At 52.2% G+C, this 21,324-nt stretch overlaps 2 protein-coding genes across 7 annotated transcripts in view; one reads left to right on the top strand and one right to left on the bottom strand.

Annotated features, from left to right (window-relative positions):
• Window positions 1–13,647, top strand: part of PPL (periplakin) — a 28,787-nt gene extending 15,140 nt beyond the window's left edge. The window contains exons 11-22 of the mRNA XM_054643355.2: window positions 367–513; window positions 1,860–2,011; window positions 2,515–2,612; window positions 2,864–3,021; window positions 4,915–5,093; window positions 5,177–5,315; window positions 6,623–6,816; window positions 7,143–7,293; window positions 7,589–7,672; window positions 8,210–8,326; window positions 8,944–9,036; window positions 10,093–13,647. Of these exons, the coding sequence (XP_054499330.1) occupies window positions 367–513; window positions 1,860–2,011; window positions 2,515–2,612; window positions 2,864–3,021; window positions 4,915–5,093; window positions 5,177–5,315; window positions 6,623–6,816; window positions 7,143–7,293; window positions 7,589–7,672; window positions 8,210–8,326; window positions 8,944–9,036; window positions 10,093–12,777 (4,197 nt within the window). The 3' untranslated portion in view covers window positions 12,778–13,647. The remainder of the gene's footprint in view (window positions 1–366; window positions 514–1,859; window positions 2,012–2,514; window positions 2,613–2,863; window positions 3,022–4,914; window positions 5,094–5,176; window positions 5,316–6,622; window positions 6,817–7,142; window positions 7,294–7,588; window positions 7,673–8,209; window positions 8,327–8,943; window positions 9,037–10,092) is intronic.
• UBN1 (ubinuclein 1) overlaps window positions 7,381–21,324 on the bottom strand; it is a 36,947-nt gene continuing 23,003 nt past the window's right edge. For 4 of the 6 annotated variants that reach the window (XM_054643356.2, XM_054643360.2, XM_054643363.2 and 1 more), the window contains 3 exons: window positions 20,044–20,296; window positions 19,658–19,747; window positions 14,319–16,724 (listed from right to left, as the gene is read on the bottom strand). In XM_054643356.2, the coding sequence (XP_054499331.1) occupies window positions 16,672–16,724; window positions 19,658–19,747; window positions 20,044–20,296 (396 nt within the window). In that variant the 3' untranslated portion in view covers window positions 14,319–16,671. Of the gene's footprint in view, window positions 7,692–14,318; window positions 16,725–19,657; window positions 19,748–20,043; window positions 20,297–21,324 lie in introns of those variants that run through there. The other 2 variants (XM_054643358.2, XM_054643361.2) reach the window with 2 other exon arrangements.

The raw sequence follows: 21,324 nt of genomic DNA, 5'->3' as shown, positions 1-21,324 counted from the left end.
CCACCTTCAGGGCTGGAAATAGAGCAGCTGCTGGAGAGCCTTGGGACAGGGCTGGAATCAGAGCTGGGAGTGGGATGGGAGTGGGGCACCAGCACAGCCACATGTGGGCTGGGCACAGGGAGCCCTGTCACTGCCCGCTGGCATGGCAACTCCTGGGCATGGTTCCAGCCCTCAGCCCGGCTGCAGAGGGAGGCAGGAGAGGACAGGAGCACCTGGAACAGGAACACAGGGCTGCAGGAGGTGCCTTCAGCACAGAAGCAGCCGCAGTCTCTGTCCTGGCTGTGTGGGAATGAGTTCCTCCCTGGCTGGGAGAGCCCAGGAGTTCGCTCTTCACGTTTTCTACCTGTTCTTCTTGCCCCGTGCCAGGACCAGGAGAAGGCCCTGGACAAGTATGAGGCCGTGGTGAAGTCGCTGCAGGAGCGCAGCCAGCAGGTGCTGCCACTGCGGTTCCGCCGGCAGCCGCCGCCGCAGCCCGTGCCTGTGGAGGCGCTCTGCGAGTACGAGGGCGAGCAGGTACCGCACCCATCCATCCATCCATCATCCATCATCCATCCAATCCATACATTCATCATCCATCTGTCCATCCACCCATCATCCATCCATCATCCATCCATCATCCATCCATCTATCCATCCACCCATCCACCCATCCATCCACCCATCCCTCATCCATCCCTCCGTCATCCATCCATCCATCCATCCATCCATCCATCCATCCATCCATCCATCATCCATCCATCCATCCATCCAATCCATCATCCATCCATCCATCCATCCAATCCATCCATCCATCCATCCATCATCCATCCATCATCCATCCATCATCCATCCATCTATCCATCCACCCATCCACCCATCCATCCACCCATCCCTCATCCATCCCTCCGTCATCCATCCATCCATCCATCCATCCATCCATCCATCCATCCATCATCCATCCATCCATCCAATCCATCATCCATCCATCCATCCATCCAATCCATCCATCCATCCATCCATCATCCATCCATCATCCATCCATCCATCCATCATCCATTCATCCATCCAATCCATCCATCCCTCCATCCATCCATCCATCCATCCCCAGCCCAGGCAGGCAGTGCTGCTCAGGGCACAGCAGGGGAAGTGGCTCTGGGGGAAGGAGCAGGTTTGCCCAAGCAGCCGTGGTGGCTCCTGCAGGGGGAACGAGGCAAAGGTCACCCTGGCCCCGGTGGGAAGAGCAGGTTTTGCAGCGGAGGAGGAAGGATCTGGGGGAAACGCAGCCTCGCTGCCTCTCACACCCCCTGGGGATGTTGCGACAGCACAGCTCTGTCACATTCCCACGCTCGCCGAGCTGCTGTCCCGGCGTGTTCCTGACCAAAGGAATGTCCCACCGCCACCGTTCCCAGCCCGCATCCCCTCATCCCCTCGTGCCCAAAGGGATGGGACAGCACAGCCGGCAGCCACCACGGCAGCGACAGGGGTGGGACAGGGGCCAGCAGCTCCTGCCAACTCAGCTGCCTGCTGCTCCAAAAAGGAAAGGCAGGACACAGCCCTGGAAACGCCTCCTCATCTCTGCCCGAGTGGGAATTGCTTGCCGTGGCTGTCGCAAGAGGCACGGCTCGGTGCCTGCAGGCTGCGGGCAGGGAGGAGCAGGCACACGAGTTTCTGGGGAGGGTCAGGGAGGAGCAGGGGCAGGCAGGAGCAGCACACGAGGTTCTGGCGAGGGGCAGGGAGGAGCAGCACACGAGGTTCTGGCGAGGGGCAGGCTCCCCACGGAGGAGCCGGGATCAGGGCTCGGGGCTGTGCCGGCCCTGCCTCGGGGCTGCAGCACCGGGCGGTGCTTCGGGCCGTGCTGCTGTGACCGGTTCTGTCCCCCAGGGCCAGATCAGCCGCGGAGCCCACTACACCCTGCACAGCAACAGCGGTGACCTCTGGGAAGTGGCCGACAGCGCAGGAGACACCATCAGCGCCCCCGGGGTCTGCTTCATGATCCCCCCGCCCGACCCCGAAGCGATCGCCCTGGCAGAGCAGTACGTGCCCCCAGGCCGGGCGGGACCGGCCCGCTGCCCCGCCGGCCTTGCCTGCCCCAGCCCCAGGCCCAGGCCCAGCCCCAGGCCCAGCCCCAGCCCCAGGCGCTGCCACCGGCGCTGCTCCCCGGTCTGGTGCCCCAGGGGTTCCCACAGTGAAGCTCTGCCTTCTCGGAGCCTCAGGCTTCCTCCCGAAGGATTCCTTCTCCTTCCTGCTTGCCCAAAGATCCCACCCAGGCTCCCCCTGCTCTGGGGGCTATTGTGGCAGGGCAGCTGCCCACCCTCCCTCAGCAGGCAGGTTCCTGCCCGGCTGTCTCTCCCCTGCTCTAATGAAGACAGTGCTCTACCCCAACATGGGTGTTTTTTCCTCCCCCTGCCTCATGGCTGCCTCGAGGGAGCAGCCCCCACAACCCCTCCGGAGCTGGAGCTCCTTCCTGGAGCTGGGATGGGGATGGGTGATGGAGAGGCTGAGGGTGTGACTGACCTCCTGCTGTCCCCTTCTGCAGAATTGCCAAGCAGTATGTGAACGTGAAGGAGAAGACCAACAACTGCAAGAACGTTCTCCAGCAGCGCTATGAGGGGCTGAAGGCAGACAGCATTGGAGGTGTGGGCAGGAGGGCAGCCTGGGGCACAAAAAGGCTTGAACTGAGGTGGTGGAGCATCTTATGGGCATGTTCCCATCTCCTAAGGGTCCTGGGGACAACGGTGGATGGGTGGGGGGCAGAGCAGCCAGGCTGTGGGCACAGCAGGCCAGGCTGGGGAAGTGCAGCAGGATGAGGGCTTGGCCCTGACCAGTAGGACTGAACCCACACCCAGCTCCAACCAGCTTTAATCTGGTCTCCTCTTGTTGCCCAGATGCTGCATCAGTTCGGGGACGCCAGCTCCTGGCAGGGCTGGAGAAAGTCAACAGTGACCTGGAGAAGCAGGAGAAAGCAATAACAGCAAACCTGCGGCCGCCGCTGGAGCAGAGCCGGGCCGTGCAGGACAGCACCGAGCGCTCCAAGGACCTCAAGGTGGGGCTGTGGGGCTGAGGGACGGGCCTGGCAGAGCCCCTGCTCCCAAAGCGTCTCCATTGCCAAGGGTGCTTAAGGTGCTCCCTGAGCCCTGCAAAGGGGATGTGGAGGGATGCTCACAGCTTCTTCCAGCAGAGATGGGGAGCAGCCCTATGAGCAGCCTCAGAAGCCCAAAACTTTTCCCAGCTCAGTCAAATGGGAAAAAGGTGATGGCTGCAGGTGGTGGCTGTGAGGATGAGGGGGGAGCCCTCAGGTTTTGATCCTGCCCATCATCCAAGCACATGTCTAAGTCTCCCAGACCTGAGACATGAAACTATTGAGAAGAACGATTCAACACAGAATCATTGAAGAATCTTTGAGTCACTGCTGTGAAAACCAGGGCAGTAACAAACTTCTTTCCAGAGCTGGGGCAGTTTGTGGATGATTCTGTGCATTATCATGATTCAGAGGTCTACAGTGGTTTATTATCCTGAATGACACTGGCCTGCTATTCAACCCAATAATTTATGCAGGATAAAATGGAGTTCATCATAGCCAGTGAGCAAGAAGGGATGTAGGTTCTTCTTAATCACTATTCAAAAGTATGTTTTGAATCCACCTTATAGACTTAGAGTTTTAACATTCACCCAGGATTTACACTTATGCTTGCTATGAGTGTACTGACAGTGGAAATAAGTGGAGGTGCCTTCTTGATTTATTTTACCCTGGATGAAGGCACACAGAGCAGCTTTGAATCATACTTTACAATAAATTTACATTAGACTGAGCTCTGCTCTTTCTCATTATTAGCTCTCAGTCTGAGATCTATGCTGATGTGAAGATCTCTCAGAATCTCTCCAAGGATATTGTCATATTGAATGATACTGGCCTGCTATTCAACCCAATAATTTATGCAGGATTTTTGCCTGGTGAACTTTGCCACCACTATCACCAGCTCAGAGAGGAACAGGAAAACCCTTGCAGTCCAAGGCAGTTTCTCCTTGTGGACCTGCTCCTCCAGGCTCCAGTGCCAGTAGCATCCAGCTCCTTTCCTCTTTTTCAGACCCCTAATTAAGCCAGGCTCCATGCCACAAACCTCCCTTGGTTTAGGAGGAAGTTCAGGTCCTGGTTACATCACTTGCCCAGGGCTGTGTCAAAATCCAGGTGCTACCACAAGAGAAAGCAAATTGCCCCAACTGCCTGCAGCACTTGGATGTCCAGGCAAGGATTCATCTGTCAGAGCCCAACGGCCCAGATGAACCCAGCATGTCCCTGACAGAGCTGGAGCTGCTGGGAACCACTCCCCAACTGGAGTTTCCTCACTAAGGAGACAGGTCAAAAGAAAGTCAGCCAAAAATATCCTTCTGTGCCCTGCAGGGCTGGAAGGCACCTTCCACCAAACACAAATCCTCAGCCCTGACTTCCTTCCTCTCCCTGGACAGCCAAGTGTGGCTCCTCTGTAGCCTCCAGCTCCTGGCTCAGCTGCTCTAAAGGCTTTGTTCTCCTGCAGAACATCACCAGCGAGGTGATGTGTTCCTCCTTTGTTCCTCCTGCAGAACATCACCAGCAAGGTGATGTGTTCCTCCTGCTTTGTTCTCCTGCAGAACATCACCAGTGAGGTGATGTGTTCCTCCTGCAGAACATCACCAGTGAGGTGATGTGTTCCTCCTGCTTTGTTCTCCTGCAGAACATCACCAGCGAGGTGATGTGTTCCTCCTGCTTTGTTCTCCTGCAGAACATCACCAGTGAGGTGATGTGTTCCTCCTGCTTTGTTCTCCTGCAGAACATCACCAGTGAGGTGATGTGTTCCTCCTGCTTTGTTCTCCTGCAGAACATCACCAGCGAGGTGATGTGTTCCTCCTGCAGAACATCACCAGCGAGGTGATGGGTTCCTCCTGCTTTGTTCTCCTGCAGAACATCACCAACGAGGTCCGTCGGATCGAGCCTGAGAAGAGCAGGAAGATCCAGGAGTGCGAGGCCTTCATCGAGTCCGTGCCCAACACGGGCAGTGCCACCCTGGTGCGGAACAAGGTGGACAACACCAACAAGAAGTACGAGCGCGTGGTGCAGCTGCTCAGCGCTGCCCAGGAGAAGTAAGTCATGGCTTAAATCCCAGCTTGAGCCCTGCAGGAGGAGGGTGCAGGTGTGCTTAAACACCTTCCTCGTGTCCTGACAGAGTTGAGGTGGCCACAAACCTGGAGAGGAGCCTCCAGCAAGGCCGAGACCTGCTGTCAACCTATGAGAACAAGCTGGTCATAGATGACACGGTACCGGAGGACTTGAGAGTGGTGGACAGGAAGAAGGAAGAGCTGCTGGTGAGTTTCCTGCCCTGTTTGTGTGCTGCACATGCAAAAACACTTTCCAAAAGCTGTGGTGATTCCTGCTCAACTCCTAAGCTTGGATCTGTTGGTGACAGGACGGCCTCCCCCAGCTGGGGGTGAGAACTTACCTTGACTGCAGTGATCCCCACCTGCTCAGACACAAACACCTCCCATCCTCAAATCAAATCAAACCAAATCAAATCCCACTTGAAGTCTAGGGATTTGATGAAAGGACTAATGCAGAGCCATTCTTTCTCTACCCTGCCCTTGTGAGACTCTCCCACAGCAGGGCCGTGTCTGGGTCTGGATCTTCAGCACAAGAAAGACATGGACCTGTTGGAGCAGGTCCAGGGAAAACACTCCCAGGGCTGGAGCCCCTCTGCTCTGGAGCCATGCTGGGGAGCTGGGAGTGCTCACCTGGAGAAGAGAAAGCTTCAGGGAGTCCTTAGAGCCCCTTCCAGGGCCTAAAGGAGGCTCATAAAAAAGAGAGAGAGAGGCTTTTTACATGGGCAGATACTGACAGGACAAGAGGAATGGTTTTAAACTAAAAGAGGAAAGATTTGAATTAGATATTAGGAAGAAATTCTTCCCTGTGAGGGTGGGCAGGCCCTGGCACAGGGTGCCCAGAGCAGCTGGGGCTGCCCCTGGATCCCTGGCAGTGCCCAAGGCCAGGCTGGGCAGGGCTGGGAGCAGCCTGGGACAGTGGAAGGTGTCCCTGCCATGGCAGGGGGTAGAATGAGATGAGCTTTAAGTTTTTTCCAAACTAAAGCCTTCTGTGATTCTTAGAGAAATAAAGGATAAAATGGTCTGGGGAAAGCAACTCAGTGCCCTGATACTGGAAAGATGGGCCTGGCAAGGCTTTGAGAAGTTATTGCTTGGAAAAACTACCCAAACTGGCAATTCTTCTGCTATAGAAAGACCAAGAACAGGCTAGGCCAGAATTTTCTGTGCTCCTTCAGCTTTTCCGTGAAATCCCAAGTTCAGACTAACATGGAAGAGCTTTCACTGCTCCTTCCACAGTTGCTGCACTGGCAAGAACAGGATCTAAGCCTTGCATGAGGAGCAGCAGCAATTTTGCACTTTGCATGGTTACTTTTAAAGGTCAGCATGTGAGGAGGGAGTAAGAGGCAGCTTTTTCCCTGTCAGGTTTACAGGTGGTTCTGCTTACCATGTAAGCCTTGAGCTTGGTTTTTTTCCACAACTGGTGGCACTGCTGCAGCCCCAGTGCAGTTGCTGGATCAGTGTGGGTGACAACAGTGTGAAACCCCAGAGAATCCCCCTCTCCTGCTTTTTCCCCACAGGCCATGGGCACTGAGCTCCAGTCCAAGAAGTTCCTGCTCAATGAAGCCGAGCAGAACCTGCAGAGGACCAAGACGTGCTCCAACACCCTGGCCAGCAAGTTCCAGGAGCACTGCCCCGACATTGAGCGCCAGGAGGCAGAGCTCTACAAGCTCAACCAGCGCTTCAACAACCTCAGCAAGCAGATTGACCACAGGTGAGAGCACAGGGCAGAGAGCCAGGATGGCTGCTGGGGAGGTGGAACCACGCTGCAACTGGAGGAGGCACCATGGTCCTGGGAAGGAGGAGCTGCAGAAGGGATTCCAGGGAGGTCTGAGGAGGAAGAGGGGGAGGCTGCTGGCATGTGCTGCCTGGGTAGAGCTGGGAAAATAAGGATTAGTTCTCTTGCAACAGAGGTGCCAAGAGAACAACCTGGCTCAAATCCATGTCTTAGGGAGCAGGGGAGTTGGGATGGGTTGAGACGTGTCTGCAGCAGGCACGGGAGATGGGACAGGACTGAAGCTGAGCTGATTTCCCCCACAGAACACAAACCCTGCAGAAAGCAAAAAGTGCCTACTCCAACTACCGCACCAACTACGACAAGGTGAACCAGTTCCTGTGCAACATCCCCAACTACGAGCCCCAGGAGACTGACAACATCCAGACAGTGGAGATGAAGCTCAAGAGCCAAGCGGTAATTCCCAGAGCACCCCGGGCTCCTCAGGGACAGAAGAGGGAACAAGACTGAAAGAAACAGAATAGTTTCTCAACAGACAGCTGCTGAACATCAAATAGAAAAATATAAATGTTTATTAGATTATTTTTGTGCTCTAAGGTCCCGAGGTCCTCCTGTGCCTTGTTCACACAAAGCAGGGCTGCTCAAGGAGGTTGGAATTCTCAGGGTTGTGAATTTAATGGTGACCCCCAAAAAGGCTGAAGGATGCATTTGGATGCTGTGTTGTCTCTGACCTGTATCTCTGTGCACCCAGGCACTGCTCAATGACATTGCAAGCAAGGAACAGGAGGTGCAGAAGGTCTCTGCCACAGCTCAGCAGTACCAGCAGGCAGTGAAGGTAAGGACTGAAATTCTGCCTGTGAGAGAACAGAGAAACAGAGTATTTGGGTTAGAAGAGACCCTAAAGTCCATCTCATTCCATCCCCTGCCATGGGCAGGAACACCTCCTTCTGTCCCAAGTTGCTCCAAGCCCCATCCAACCTGGCCTGGGACACTTCCAGAGATCCAGGGGCAGCCACAGCTTCTCTGGGCACCCTGTGCCAGGGCCAATTCCTTCCCAATATCCCATCCAGCCCTGCCTTCTGCCAGTGGGAAGCTGTTTCCTTTTCTTGCACTGTCCCCAGTCCCTCTCCAGCTCTCCTGGAGCCCCTTCAGGCCCTGCAAGGGGCTCTGAGGTGTCCCTGGAGCCTTCTCCTCTCCAGGTGAGCACCCCCAGCTCTCCCAGCCTGGCTCCAGAGCAGAGGGTGGGGTTTTGTGGCCTTCCCAAAAAACGGATCAAGGGGTGAAGTTGTTAAAGCCAGGGCAGCTTAGGAGGAGCCTGTATGTGAAGGGGATGCAGCAATTTCACATTTCTCCTGGGAATGCCTTTGCACAGGACTACGAGCTGGAAGCTGAGAAGCTGAGATCCATCCTGGACCTGGAGAACGGCCGCAATGGCTACACCAGCAAGAAGCCCAGGCTGCAGTCCCCAGCTGCCAAAGTGAAGGAGGAGGTGAGCAAGGGCTGGCCAGAGCAGAGCCAAAGCAGAGGGCAGCTCACGGGACCATGGGGGTTTGCAGACACCTACATTTACTGTGGGGACCTTGGTTCCCCAGGGAATCACAGGGAATCAGGAGGAAGGGATTTTTCATCATTTTTTTGAACTGGCTGGCCAGAATGAGGGAGGGAAAATGCTAGATTTAACACTTTTGGAAGGGAAAAAGGAGGAGAAAAGCTAAAAACCTGGAAGTTTTTTCCTTCTCTAGACTTTCAGAGAGATTTCACCACCAAAGATAGAAATACAGTAAGATGAGGCTACAAGCTACTTACTTATGCAGGATCTGTTTGCTACCTGCCTCAAACCCATCCTGCCTATAGAGGCAGGCAAAAGTGTCCACCTGGTTCCTCCTCAGCTTCCTCACCTGGTCTTACTGCACCTGTTTTTGCTTATCTTGAGTAGAAAAATCACAGCATGATGATGAGTGTGTCTGTGCTGGAGAATCCCTCTCCCCCCTCAAAACTGAGCAGTTCACTGCTGTAGGTGTTTATAGGAGCACCCAGAGCTACCAGTTTAGGGCCTGATTGTTTCTGGCCTTCTCAAGCTCTTACCAACACATCTTTGCTCTGCAGGAAGCTGTTCTGGCAGCCAAATACACAGAAGTGAACGCTGTGAACAAGCAGAGGCTGCAGAACCTGGAGTTTGCCCAGAGCCTCCTGCGGCAGGTGAGTGATCACAGGAACAAGGTGATGCTGAGGGGACACACCTGTAGGACCCAGGGACACGTGTGAATGGCACATGTGGGGCTCTGCCAATACAAGCTGAACTGGGAACAAGTCTAGCTGGTGTCTTGTCCCCCTAAATCATTAATCAGCAGACACTTAAATCAGACAGACCAACCCCCAGTCCCATTGCCTACTCATCCTAGGGAGCCCCATATAGTTTTTAACTCTCTTTTTGCCATTCTGTGGCAAAATTAGTATCCCTTATGGCTCAGAGATTTGTTCTGACAGCAGCAGGCATTGCAGAAAGGATTTCTCAGGCTGGGAACCCACAGAGAAGTCCATTTGCAAATGCTCCCTGCTCAGGGTTTGCCACAGCTCAGCTCCCTCCTGTTGGTTTGTTGGAGGCACCAATCTCCTGGCCTGGGTCAGGAATGGCCAGCAGGACCAGGGCAGTGATTGTCCCTCTGTGCTGGCCCTGCTGAGGCACCTTGAGTTCTGTGTCCAGTTCTGGGCCCCTCATGGCAAGAAGAACATGGAGTCACTGGAGTGTGTCCAGAGAAGGGAACGGAGCTGGGAAGGGCCTGGAACACCTGGAGGGACTGAGGGAGCTGGAAAGGGGCTCAGCCTGGAGAAAAGGAGACTCAGGGGGGACCTTGTGGCTCTGCACAGCTCCTGACAGGAGGGGACAGCCAGGGAGGTCAGGCTCTGCTCCCAGGGAACAGGGACAGGAGGAGAAGGAACCAACTCAGGCTGGGCCAGGGCAGGGTCAGGTTAAAGATCAGGAGAAATTTCTTCACTAAAAAGGTGGTCAGGCTTTGGAAAGCACTGCCCAGGGAGGTGGTGGATGTGTTCCACCATTCCCAGAGGTGTCCAAGGAACAACTGGATGTGACACTTCATGCTCTGGGCTGGGTGACAAGGTGGGGATCAGCCACAGGTTGGACTTGATGATCTTGGAGGTTTTTTCCAACCTAAACGATTCTGTGATGATAAGCACCAAAAGTGTGATTAACTGGATTTTTTGGACTAATGTTTTTGATCCTTTTGCCAACAACAGCAGCCAGATATTCAGGTGACACAAGACTTTGCCCAGACCAAAAAGTCTGTAAGGCCTGTGGAAGAAGTCTGGAAGTTGAAGAAAGAGCTTGAGGATGAGACTCAGCGTCGGCAACAGCTCGAGGCAGAGATTGAAGCCATTCAGAACAACATTGTCCACCTGCAAAACCAGAAGCCCCAAGAAACTGTGGTGAAGAAAGAACTGGTGAAGAGGGTGCCTGACCCCCAGCTGGAGGAGAGTTTCCACAGACTGCAGCAAAACCTGGCAGAGGAGCAGCGCAAGAACCAGGCACTCCAGGATGAGCTGGAGGCTCTGAAAATCCGGCTGCGAGTCCTGGAGCACGAGAAGAGGGAAGGAGGGCAGGAGTACATAGTGAAAGAGGTGCTGAGGATTGAACAAGATAAGGCTCAAGCTGCTGAAATCCTGAAGCTCAAAGAGGAACTGGAAGAGCTCAGGAGGCAGGAAGGAACCAGGGAGAGTGAAGTCATCCTCTTACGCCAGCAAATTGCTGTGCTGTCCAGCGAGAAGAACAAAGAGCAGGAGAAGGTGACAGAGAAGGAGGTGCTGAAGCTGCAGAACGATCCCCAGCTGGAGATGGAATTCCGGATGTTGCAGGAGACCAAGGAGAGGGAGAGCGCCCTTCGGCAGAAGCACGAGGAAGAGCTCAGCTTCCTCCAGGAAAAGCTCAAGCGTCTGGAGAAGGAACGGGCCATTGCCGAGGGCAAAATCACCGTCAAGGAGGTGCTGAAGGTGGAGAAGGATTTGGCCATTGAGAGGGAGGTGAACGAGCTCCGGCGCCAGTACGAAGATGAGAAGTCCAAGGGCCGTTCCAACGAGCGGGAAAAGGCTGAGCTGCTCAGGAAGATCCAGCTGCTGGAGGAGGAGAACTCCAAGGTGGTTGTTCAGGAGAAAGTGCGTGAGATTGTGCGCCCAGACCCCAAGGCTGAGAATGAAGTTGCCAACCTTCGCCTGGAGCTGGTAGAGCAGGAGAGCAGGTACCGTGGTGGGGACGAACAGCTGAAGAGCTGCCAGAGCGAGCTGGCTGCTCTGAAGAACAGAGGGCCCCTGGTAGAAGTCAAAGAAGTCATTAAGGAGGTCATTAAGTACAAGAATGATCCAGAAACTGAAAAGGAGCTACAGCGGCTCCGGGAGGAAATCATAGAGAGGACCGGAGCTATTGAAAGAGCTGACCTGGAGATCTACCAGCTGAAACAGGAGATACAAGCTTTGAAAGACACCAAACCCCAAGTGCAAATGAAGGAAGTTGTTCAAGAAATCCTCCAGTTTAGGGAAGACCCCAAGACTAGAGAGGAGGTAGAGTCGCTGCGAGTGCAGCTGGCAGACGAACAAATGAAGCACATTGACCTGGAGAGGGAACGCCTTCTCCAAGAAGAAAAAGTAAGACTGAAGGAGGAAGAACTTTCCCAGGTGAAGGAAAAGGTGGTCCAGCAGGAAGTAGTGAAGTATGAGCAGGATCCTGCCTTGAAAGCTGAGGTGAACTCCTTCTCGCAGAGCATCGAGAGCGAACTGAAGCAGATCGATGGCCTCCGTGAGGAGCTGCGCAAGCTGCAGAGGAGACGCTCCGAGCTGGAGCGGCAGCTGGAGGAGCTGGAGAAGGAGAGACAGGCCCGCAGGGAGGCCGAGCTGGAGGTGCAGAGGCTCAGGATCCGGCTGAACGAGCTGGAAGAACAGGAGAGAGAAACGACAGAACGAGTGACTGTGAAACAGAAAGTGATCCTTCAGCAAGATCCCCAGCAGGAGAAGGAGCACTCCCTCCTCAAGCTGGAGTTAGAAGAAGAGAAGCACCGCAGACAAGTCCTGCAAACCGAGCTAGAAGCCCTGAGAAAGAAGCTCCTTTCTTTGGAGAAGATGGAGGTCAAGGAGAAAGTGGTCTTTTCAGAGAGTGTCCAAGTGGACAAAGGAGACACGGAATATGAGATTCAAAAGCTGAAGAGCAACCTGGAGGAAGAAAGTAGGCGCAAGAGGGAGCTGGATGCAGATATCAACCGCCTGGAAACCAGGCTGTCCGAGGTGGAATTCAACAACTCCAAGTCGTCAAAGGAGCTAGACTTGTTAAGGGAGGAAAACCACAAGCTCCACCTCGAGAAACAAAACCTCCTGATGGAAACAAGGAGACTGCAGTCAGAGATTGAACTCACCGCAACAGAAGCTCAGGATCTGAGAAACATGACCCACGTGGACAGTGGAATAAACCTGGACTCCAGGTTCCAAGCTTTGGAAAGGGAGTTAGAGGATCTGAAGCAATTATCCAGAGAAAAAGATGCAGAGATTGAGCAACTTCAGAATCGCCTGAAGACAGTGGCTATCAAGAGGGAGCAACGAGAGAACCACCTGAGGCGCTCCATCGTGGTCATTGACCCCGACACCGGAAAAGAGATGTCTCCAGAGGAAGCTCACGTGTTTGGCCTCATTGAATGGAGCCTGTTTGTCAAACTGAAGAGCCAGGAATGTGACTGGGAGGAGATCTCAATAAAGGGTCCCAACGGGGAATCGTCTGTGATCCTCGACAGGAAGTCTGGCAGGGAGTTCTCCATCGAGGACGCCCTGAAGAGCGGGAGGCTCACGGCGGCCCAGTACGACAGTTACCTCAACAAGGAGATGTCCATCCAGGAGCTGGCAGTCTTGGTGTCCGGAAGCAATTACACAGCGCTCGCTCCACTCTAGAAACTTCACTTCAAAAGCAGCCAGTGAGAGCTGCAGCACCTTGCAGACACCCAGATCACTGCAAAGCCTCGCCCTCCTTCGCCTCTTCCAAACTGCTACAGCCTCTGCCCCGGCCATGCTACGCAGCCACTCCGCTTGTTGTCACACACTGCAGAAAACACCACCAGTAGTGGAAAACATCTGCCAACCTCCTGAAACCCCTCTTCCTCCCTGCCTACCAGAAAACAAGAGAAAGCCTTAGGACAGTGAAGTGCCTCGAGTCCAAAAGACTCAGTAGAACCTGCAGTTTCCTCAACTCCTACTCACACAGTCGTGCACGAAGCCATGTCAGGAGAGAGACTGAAGGTTCAGGTGACTCCAAGGTGACCAGCAGGAGCTGGTTACATCAGCTGCATGGTGATAAGCCAGACAGTCCCACCGTGGACAACTGACTCAATGATGGGCTCATCCTCTGAGAAAACCAGCTCTGTGGAAACCAAGGTTTCAGCCCAGAATCACCACGTCAAGACTCACCACCACCATTGTTCACCTCTGTGCCTGTGCTGCTGGGGAAGAATGAAGGTGTAGTTTGATGGCACCAGCCACTGATCCAGGAGGAGCATTCACACACCCCAGAGGTCAAGGAAAAGGACATGAAGAGATGGCAGAACCACCAGACACAAGGGGTTGTGCACAGCATGCAGGGGAACCCAATGCAGAGGGCCTCCCACAGGCAGCTCCTTCACTCGTGGTTAAAAGCTGTTAGTGCTGGTGTTTTCCTGGATGGAGTTACATGCAGCTACATGTTTCATTTACTTGTGTAAGGGAATGGGGAATAGAGGGGAATTCTATTTATAGTACAAAATAAAAATGCAGTGGTTCCAATCAGAAGGTGTGTGGTTTTCATTAATTATGGCAGCCTCCTGATCTTTGGGTGTACAAGAAGTTGCCATTTAGGAGTCAGAATTAAAGCACTAAGATTATTCATTTTAGCTGTTGGCTCTTTTCCAAGGGGAAATTGCTGGAGCAGCATTGAAGCTGGGACTAATGAGCAGCAGTAGATGGGAGTGAAGTGCACTAAAGAATGGGACTGACTGCAGGAGAACAGTGGATCACACTGGGATGGTACCTTTGAGAACTCATTCACTTCCTTTTGCCCCAATTTCAGCTAATACCCAAAGCCTGGGGAGGTCAGATGTCCACAAAAGCAGTCATAAGCATTCCCTGCTTATCCCTCCTGGCTCTGGGGAGTAACACCACTATTTTACCTTTGTGACTGAAGGGATCAGGGAGGATCTCACTGGTCCTGCAGGCTCTGAGCCCCACAGGTCCTTTCCAGCAGAGGCCAACTTCAAGCACCATGAGGAGCACAGGGAATGAGAAGAAACATTCCCACCCCTGCAACAGCTGTAACACAGCTGCCATTCACTCACCACATCGGAGACTTTAAAACAGTCAATAATTCATTACTCACTCGAGACACAGATGAGCAACCAAGCTGCAACAGAAATTCCTTGGAACAAAGTCAGGGAACTAGAGGTAAGGAGATGGGGGAAAAAACGTTTTGGAAAGTTTGAAACAATTTATTGAGTTGTTCTGTACAAGATTAACATTTTTCATACCACCCCCACCATCTTCAGCAAGACAGTGCCAACACACATAAAAAAAAATAGAATAGTAAACTGCAGCTCTTACACCCAAAAGGAACTGCCATCCCCAGGTAAGTGCCATGGGAGCCTATCCCTCCCCATTCCATCCTGGAAGCGCTGCCAGTTGCCTCCCCAAGGCAGAGGTGCCAGCCTGGCTCCCCATCAGCTGCTCTGCATGGGCCTGCCTTGCTGCCACTCTGCTCCACACCACTCACTCATTCATTATAGCATGTAAAGAAAAAATATCCCACAGAATTTCCACCACATAAACGTTTCCCTGAGGCAAGAGGCTTCGCTAAATTCCTAGAAGGAGGGATTCTGCACACGGGGGCTTCCCAGCAGAAGCATTCAAGTGAAAGCAAAGAGAGGGAGGAGAACCAGTACCTGGAGTCACTCACTGAGAGCCCCTATCCTGCCAGGTGTCCCAAGCTTTCAGCTCCCAGGGGAAGGTGAAGGTGCCAAGCACCCCTCAGGATGAGGCCTTCAACAGGAACCACACGACATCCACTGCTCAGAGTCCACCAGAAATGCTGTGCTTCCTTTGACCCACACCAGTTCTGTCTTTGGCTCTTCTGCTACAACCTAGGTATTTTCTGTAAACAGACTTGAAATCTGAGCTGTATCCATTAATTTGAAATACAATCAACTCACCGATCTTGGGCAGTGAATGCATCAGCTCAAATTGAAAACAGACATTCTCAGATCTTAACAAAAACCAGAGCAAACTAAAGCAGACATTTGCTGCTATCCTGGGGTCAGCATCCTGCCCCAAAGCTCAAGGAGGAAGCTGCAAGCTTTTCCTTGGAATACCAGCAAATTCGACATGGATCAGCACTACCCCTGCACAACTGGGACGTGGCTGGGGGGGCCTGAGACAAGACAGACTGGGCAGAGCAGGAAACCAAACCTCAGAAAGCTCAGGTGGAGCCTCAGCCTGCCCTTAGCCCCAAAGGGGGTGCACAGGGGGAGTATTTAGCTCAAAAGTTAAAAAAATGAAGAAGAAAAGACACCCCCAGACTGTAGATGGTCCCTGTTCCTGCAGCTGTGCTGAGCACATGATCCTGGTGCAGGTACCTTTGAGGTGTTTTTCTCTGGAATTCATTGGACAGGTCGTGACCTTGGTTCATCTCACTCATTCCCTCTGCCCACCAAATTGATCCTAACTCACAACCCTAGGAAAGAATGGCTTTAGGGGAGGGCCTGGAACCCGCCTGCACATACTGGGATGAGAACTGGTGCTCCTGCTGGATTTGGGACTGTGCTCAGTCACCAGGTCACCACTGAAGTCCAGACAGTGCAGCTTTTTTTTTTTTTTTTCTTCTGATGTGCAACCATAAAAAGCTCTATTAAATAAACCAGAATACATTTTAAATACAGAATGATTAAAAAAGGGTTGAGGAGCACACAAAATAGGGCTGAAATGTGTGTCACTAGTCCATTCTTGCTCCACCATAAAAGGCACTGGAATTATGTCTTCCCATCCATGTGACATGCTAAGAGGTGTCCCATTCAATCCAATGCATTCGATGGCAATGAGGATAAAACTGAGCAGGAAAAAAGCATCCCTTTGGAGGGAAAAAAAATCCAAAAACTCAAAAGAAGTAGAATTCTAAAAGTCGATGACTGCATCTAAAAATGTCTTTAGTCTCTAAAGAGTCTTCCTTCTCCTCCAGAGGGGAACATCAGGTGGTTCCTTAGATTCACCACACAGGAAATGTTAAATCCTCCAATTAAGTGTAGCACAGTTTTATAGTACAATTGGAAAGTTACTCAAATGTCTTCAAGAAAGCACTGGCAGTGCTAGAATTATCCAAGTAAATCCGAAGCAGAAGAAAGAAGCACCTTTCATACCCTCCACAGGGAGACCAAGGAGGTAACTGGACTTGGAGGTACTTGGCAGCTACAGACACAGGTGGGTGGGAATCCACTGCAGGACCACCCCAGCCTCCCTGTGAGTTCCAGCTCCTGCCAGTGCCAGGGAATGCAGGAAGGGCAGCAGCAATAAACAGTGCTACAAAAGGCTCCTCTCATCAGGGCATGGCTCCAGGTGGCCCCATGTGTGGGGCTCAGCTCTGAAAGCCTCTGAGCAGACACCCCAATGAGTTCCTTGTTGCAGTTCAGTCTCTCCAGTTGTCATAAAAAACAGAAATAGGAAAAAAAAAAAAGAAAACAAAAGAAATCAAAATAAACAGCTGGTATCCAAAGTCCATGACCTGTTCCTCTGGGTTTTATCCTATGGGTGCTGGAGCTCCCCTCCTTGCAGGCGTCACAACTTGCGCTGCTGTGCATTGGACCCTTTGCCGTGAAGCTGAGAAGCATCTGAAAGAAAATAAAACAGCTGGGAAGGGGGCTCAGCACCCCCTGAAGCACAGCTGGGACAGCCAGGCCTCTGCACAGAGGGAAAGACCTACTCTTCCTTCCCAGCACCAAGGGATCAAGAAGAAGAGGATGTGCTTGGAGACATTTCTGCACTGGGAGCAGCCTCAGAGGAAGGGACAAGGGAAGCACTGAGGGTCCCCTGTGGGCTCCCAGCAGAAGCCCCAGGCACAATTCCAGCTGCCAGGGAACTCCTTAGCCTGGGCCCTTCTCTAAATCCACCCTGCCACATCTCCCCCTCCAGGAATCCCAAAACACATGCTGTGGGTGCCTTGCCCCTAAGGTGGTTGGAAGTAACCTGTTGTACATTTTTGCTGTTGTAATCACAGAATCATTGAGGTTGGAAAAGACCTCCAGGAGCAGGGAGACCAACCTGTAACCCATCCCCAGCTTGTCCCCAGCCCAGAGCACTGAGTGCCATGTCCAGGTCTTCCTTGGACACCTCCAGGGATGGGGACTCCAAACCTTCCTGGACAGCCCCTGCCAATGCCTGACCACCATTTCCAAACAGAAACTCCTCCTGATGTCCAACCTAAACTTCCCCCTGTCTCCTCTTGTCCTGTCACTGGTTGTGTGGGAGAAGAGGCCAACCCCTCACCTAGAAGCCCCTTTCAGGTAGGGCTTTAGGTGCTTCATTGATTTTTTTTTTTTAATTATTTATTTAGGTGCTTTTTAAATGAAGGCTTTAGGTGCCCACTGATAGCAACAGGATCCATAGGAATCTCACCACTGATGGAACAGAAAGGAATGGATGTGGAGGACAAGAGAAAATGCACTGAAGAGAGAAAAAGGAAGTTTAAGGAAGCAAAAGTTTTCCAGGAGCAATCAAACCCACTTCAGACTGTGATGGACAAATGGGAGCACTGAGTCGTGCAGCTAAGCAGCAGTGGCACCAGCAGTGCAGCAGCAGCTTCTCCTCCAGGCCAAGAACAGCTCCTTTGCATGCAAGAGCTCAGCCCAGCACATCCCATTTCCACATTCCCAGCACAAGGAACCTCCACCAGCACCAGAAGCACCGACCACACACAGGCAAGCACTGGATGCTCTTTGCTCAGAGGCTCTTGGATCAACATGGATATAAAAGCACTTTTATTTAAGGCATCAACATCCCCTTGCACTTGCAGCAACCTCCCACGCACCTCCAGTGCTCAGACACAGCAATGCAGCTGTGGGCAGGTGTTGGCACAGCCAAACACAGCTGGTGCCACAAAACACAGGAATTCATTTTAAGGTTATGGGGGTCACTTAAATATCTGCTGTGTTCTCCCCCAAAACACCAGAATTGGGAGAGTTCCAGGAGATGGCAGCACCAGGCTCCATCCCCAATCTTTAAGTGAAAACACCAAGTGAGAAAGGAGGTCCTTGCTGAGCTGGATCCATGGTCAATTTTCCTCCACTTATTCCCAGTGGTCTTTTGTCTTGTGGCCCTGCATCCTGCTGAAGAATTCATCAAAAAATTCTTCTGTTATAAGCCCTATGAACAACAGTGATCACTCTGAACTCCCTCAACTAAAGGGACAAAGAGCTGCTCCTCAGTGACATGGAATATACTCCACAAGCCATGTTCAATCTCTGATCTCATTCCAGAAGTGTGATTTACAAACAGGAAGGAAGGGTCTGTCCCACCAGTGATCACTGCCAGGACCTTCTTCAGCTCTACCACACCAGCATGGCACAACCCACATCAAACTTCAGCAAAGGAAGCAAACCCAACTAACTCTTTGCATTTTCCTGAGTGCACAACACACTCTTCCTTCTTCAGCCAACAAGCACCGTGCTCAGCACTCAGGGGTCTTTTATTCCATGACTCCTCCAAGAAGCTACATGGTTATCCATGCACACACCACAGGGCCAGGCTGGCACTCCTAAATCAGGCTCACTTAGCCCAGGAAGACCATCCCAGCAGGAGCAGGTACTAAGATAATGGCACTGAACTGCACCCAAGTGCTAAAGAACACGCCTAAGAAAGCAGAAATAGGAGTTATCAGGGGAATAAGCAGCTCCCTGGAGCAGGTAAGAATGATCTGCTGGCGCTGAATTTCAATTTTCCTTACTTCTCTCCTTTGGAAAACTCCTGTTTTATGCATCACTTCTGCAGGCATCAAACTGGGGCAGGAACAGGCTTAACTGCCAAATCCTCACGTTGTGAGCAGCAAGTGGAGCAATCTGCATTTACACTACAAACTTGTTGTGAAGGAGATGCTGGCAATTAACTCAGTGCACAGACACAAGACAGTCTGGTCTGACACATTTTATGTAGGCCACCAGGAACAGAACTCCCCAGAGCTGGAATATTCATTCCAGGGCAGTCCTGGCAGGCTGTGCACAAACAGGCACAGCTTTCATCCTGGCGGGATAATTCAGAGTATCTGCAGGAACCAACATTTGCTGTAAGCACTGAGGACTCATCATTCCAGAAACCACAGAATCCCAGAATGGTTTGATTGGAAGGGACCTTAAAGCCCCTCCAGTCCCACCCCTGCCATGGGCAGGGACAGCTTCCACTATCCCAGGCTGCTCCAAGTCCTGTCCAACCTGGCCTTGGACACTTCCAGGGATCCAGGAGCAGCCACAGCTGCTCTGGGCACCCTGTGCTGCCCACCCTCACAGCCAAGAATTTCTTCCTAATCATGGAATGGTTTGGATTGGCAGGCACCCTAAAGCCCATCCTGTTCCACCCCCTGCCATGGCAGGGACACCTTCCACCAGAGCAGGTTTCCCCCAGCCCCTCACTCTGTACCTCAGAGAGGCTTTAGTGACAACCACAGAGCTGGAAAACATGGAAACCCCTTTGGCTGCAGCCCTGAAGGAAGGATCTGCTGAGATAGAGGGAGACTCACGAGGCAGAAGACAAACAAGAGCATCTGAGAAGTTACCTGGCAAACTCTGTGGTAAGTGAGTGGCCAGGGCAGAGTGTGGGAGTGGCGCTGCGTGGTGGGGGCTGGAGTGCAAACCAGCCAGAAGACCTAGAGAGAAAAACAAAGAGAGGACAGGGAAAAAGGAACAAATACACATCCAAGACAGAAATGAGCAGAGGAGCTGCAGCAGTTAGCAGAGGTCAGGTTCCAGTTATTGGCACTTCTGGGTGAGCTCTAGGGATGTTCTCCAAATGCAACTGCTGGAGATACAAAAGCAGGGAGCACAGCACAAAGCATCAGCCAGAGAGATGGGCTGGTGTGCAATGGGCAGCCCAGCAGAGCACTGATGTTCTAGGTGACAGCACAGGCACAGGTGACACACAGGTGACCAGCAGGATACTCACTGTGCCCGAGGCCGTGGTGGAAAGTTCCTGGAGCAGGTCCTGTAACTATTGCATCCTTGGAAACTCCTGCTTTTGGGGAGGAGTCGGAACTGAAGGAGATGACATGGAGAGGGAAAGAATGAATAGGAGAGATAATACCTAACGGGGTGGAGCTCAGGGCAGCTGGCAGCTTTGGGTTGTTGGACTTGTAGGATGGAGCCAGTACACTTAAGGAGGAAGAGCTTGTTAGCAGCACAGCTCCACTAGTTCCTTTCTGCAAAGCAATGGAAAAGGTCAGTCAGGAGAGGGAGAATCAAGGTACAGCACCATTCAGACTTACAGATCTGCAAAACATGGAATGCTCAAGAATTCCCCCCCCCAAGAATTCAGGAAAAAGCACCCTCCCAGCCAGGGCCCAAGAGATGCCAACACTTGAGGCCATCTGCAGATGGACATTGGCAAGCCAGCTCTTCTGAAGGTGGCCACGCTGGATTTGCCTCCGTGACTCCCTTGCTCTGGAATTGTGCCTCCATTAGGCAGAGGAAAAGTTTCCACACTGCCTGTGAATTCCAGGGGTTTGCTTCCTACTCACTTATGGCAGCAGACACTGCTGACAACTCCAGGCATTGAGGTCTGACACCCAAGGCACCCCAGGAGGTTATTTAGGATCTCTCTCATGGAGACAGGCACCACTGAGGAGCTCTCTAGCTCAGGAACAGACAAGCTGTATCAACTGAGCAGTACATGCTTTCCATTTAAACACACTCCTTGTATTTCCCAGTTCTTTCCATGGGGCACAAAGGAAGGCAGGCATGAGCAGCCAACAACAAATGAATACAACATTAGGATCTATTACTTTTTTGCTATAGATAAAAATGAAGCCCCTTATACCATTAAGTAATACAATATTGTAATAATACAAGTCTGTACTGACAACCCAGAAGTCCTTCCTGAAATGTTCCATCCTAACAAATATTGGGGAAATTTCTCCATGGAAAGGATGGTCAGGCACTGGCACAGCTGCCCAGGAAGGGATGGAATCACCACATCTGGGAGGATTTAAAAGCTCTGTGGATGTGGCACTGGGGACATGGGTTAGAGGTGGCCTTGGCAGTGCTGGGGGAGTGGTTGGACTCAATGATCTTAGAGGGTTTTCCCAACCTGAATGAAACCATGGTTCTATAACCACAGGTTATTTATTCTATGGGCCAGTCATGACAAAAGTGGCAATAATACTAAAACGACTTGGAATAATTTAAAGAAGGCTAAGTTTGTAGATCTAATAAATAATAAATTCATCAT

The sequence above is a fragment of the Agelaius phoeniceus genome, chromosome 16, assembly GCF_051311805.1.
Source record: "Agelaius phoeniceus isolate bAgePho1 chromosome 16, bAgePho1.hap1, whole genome shotgun sequence".
In the NCBI taxonomy this organism is placed as follows: domain Eukaryota; kingdom Metazoa; phylum Chordata; class Aves; order Passeriformes; family Icteridae; genus Agelaius; species Agelaius phoeniceus.
This window is presented reverse-complemented; position numbering and strand designations above follow the sequence as displayed.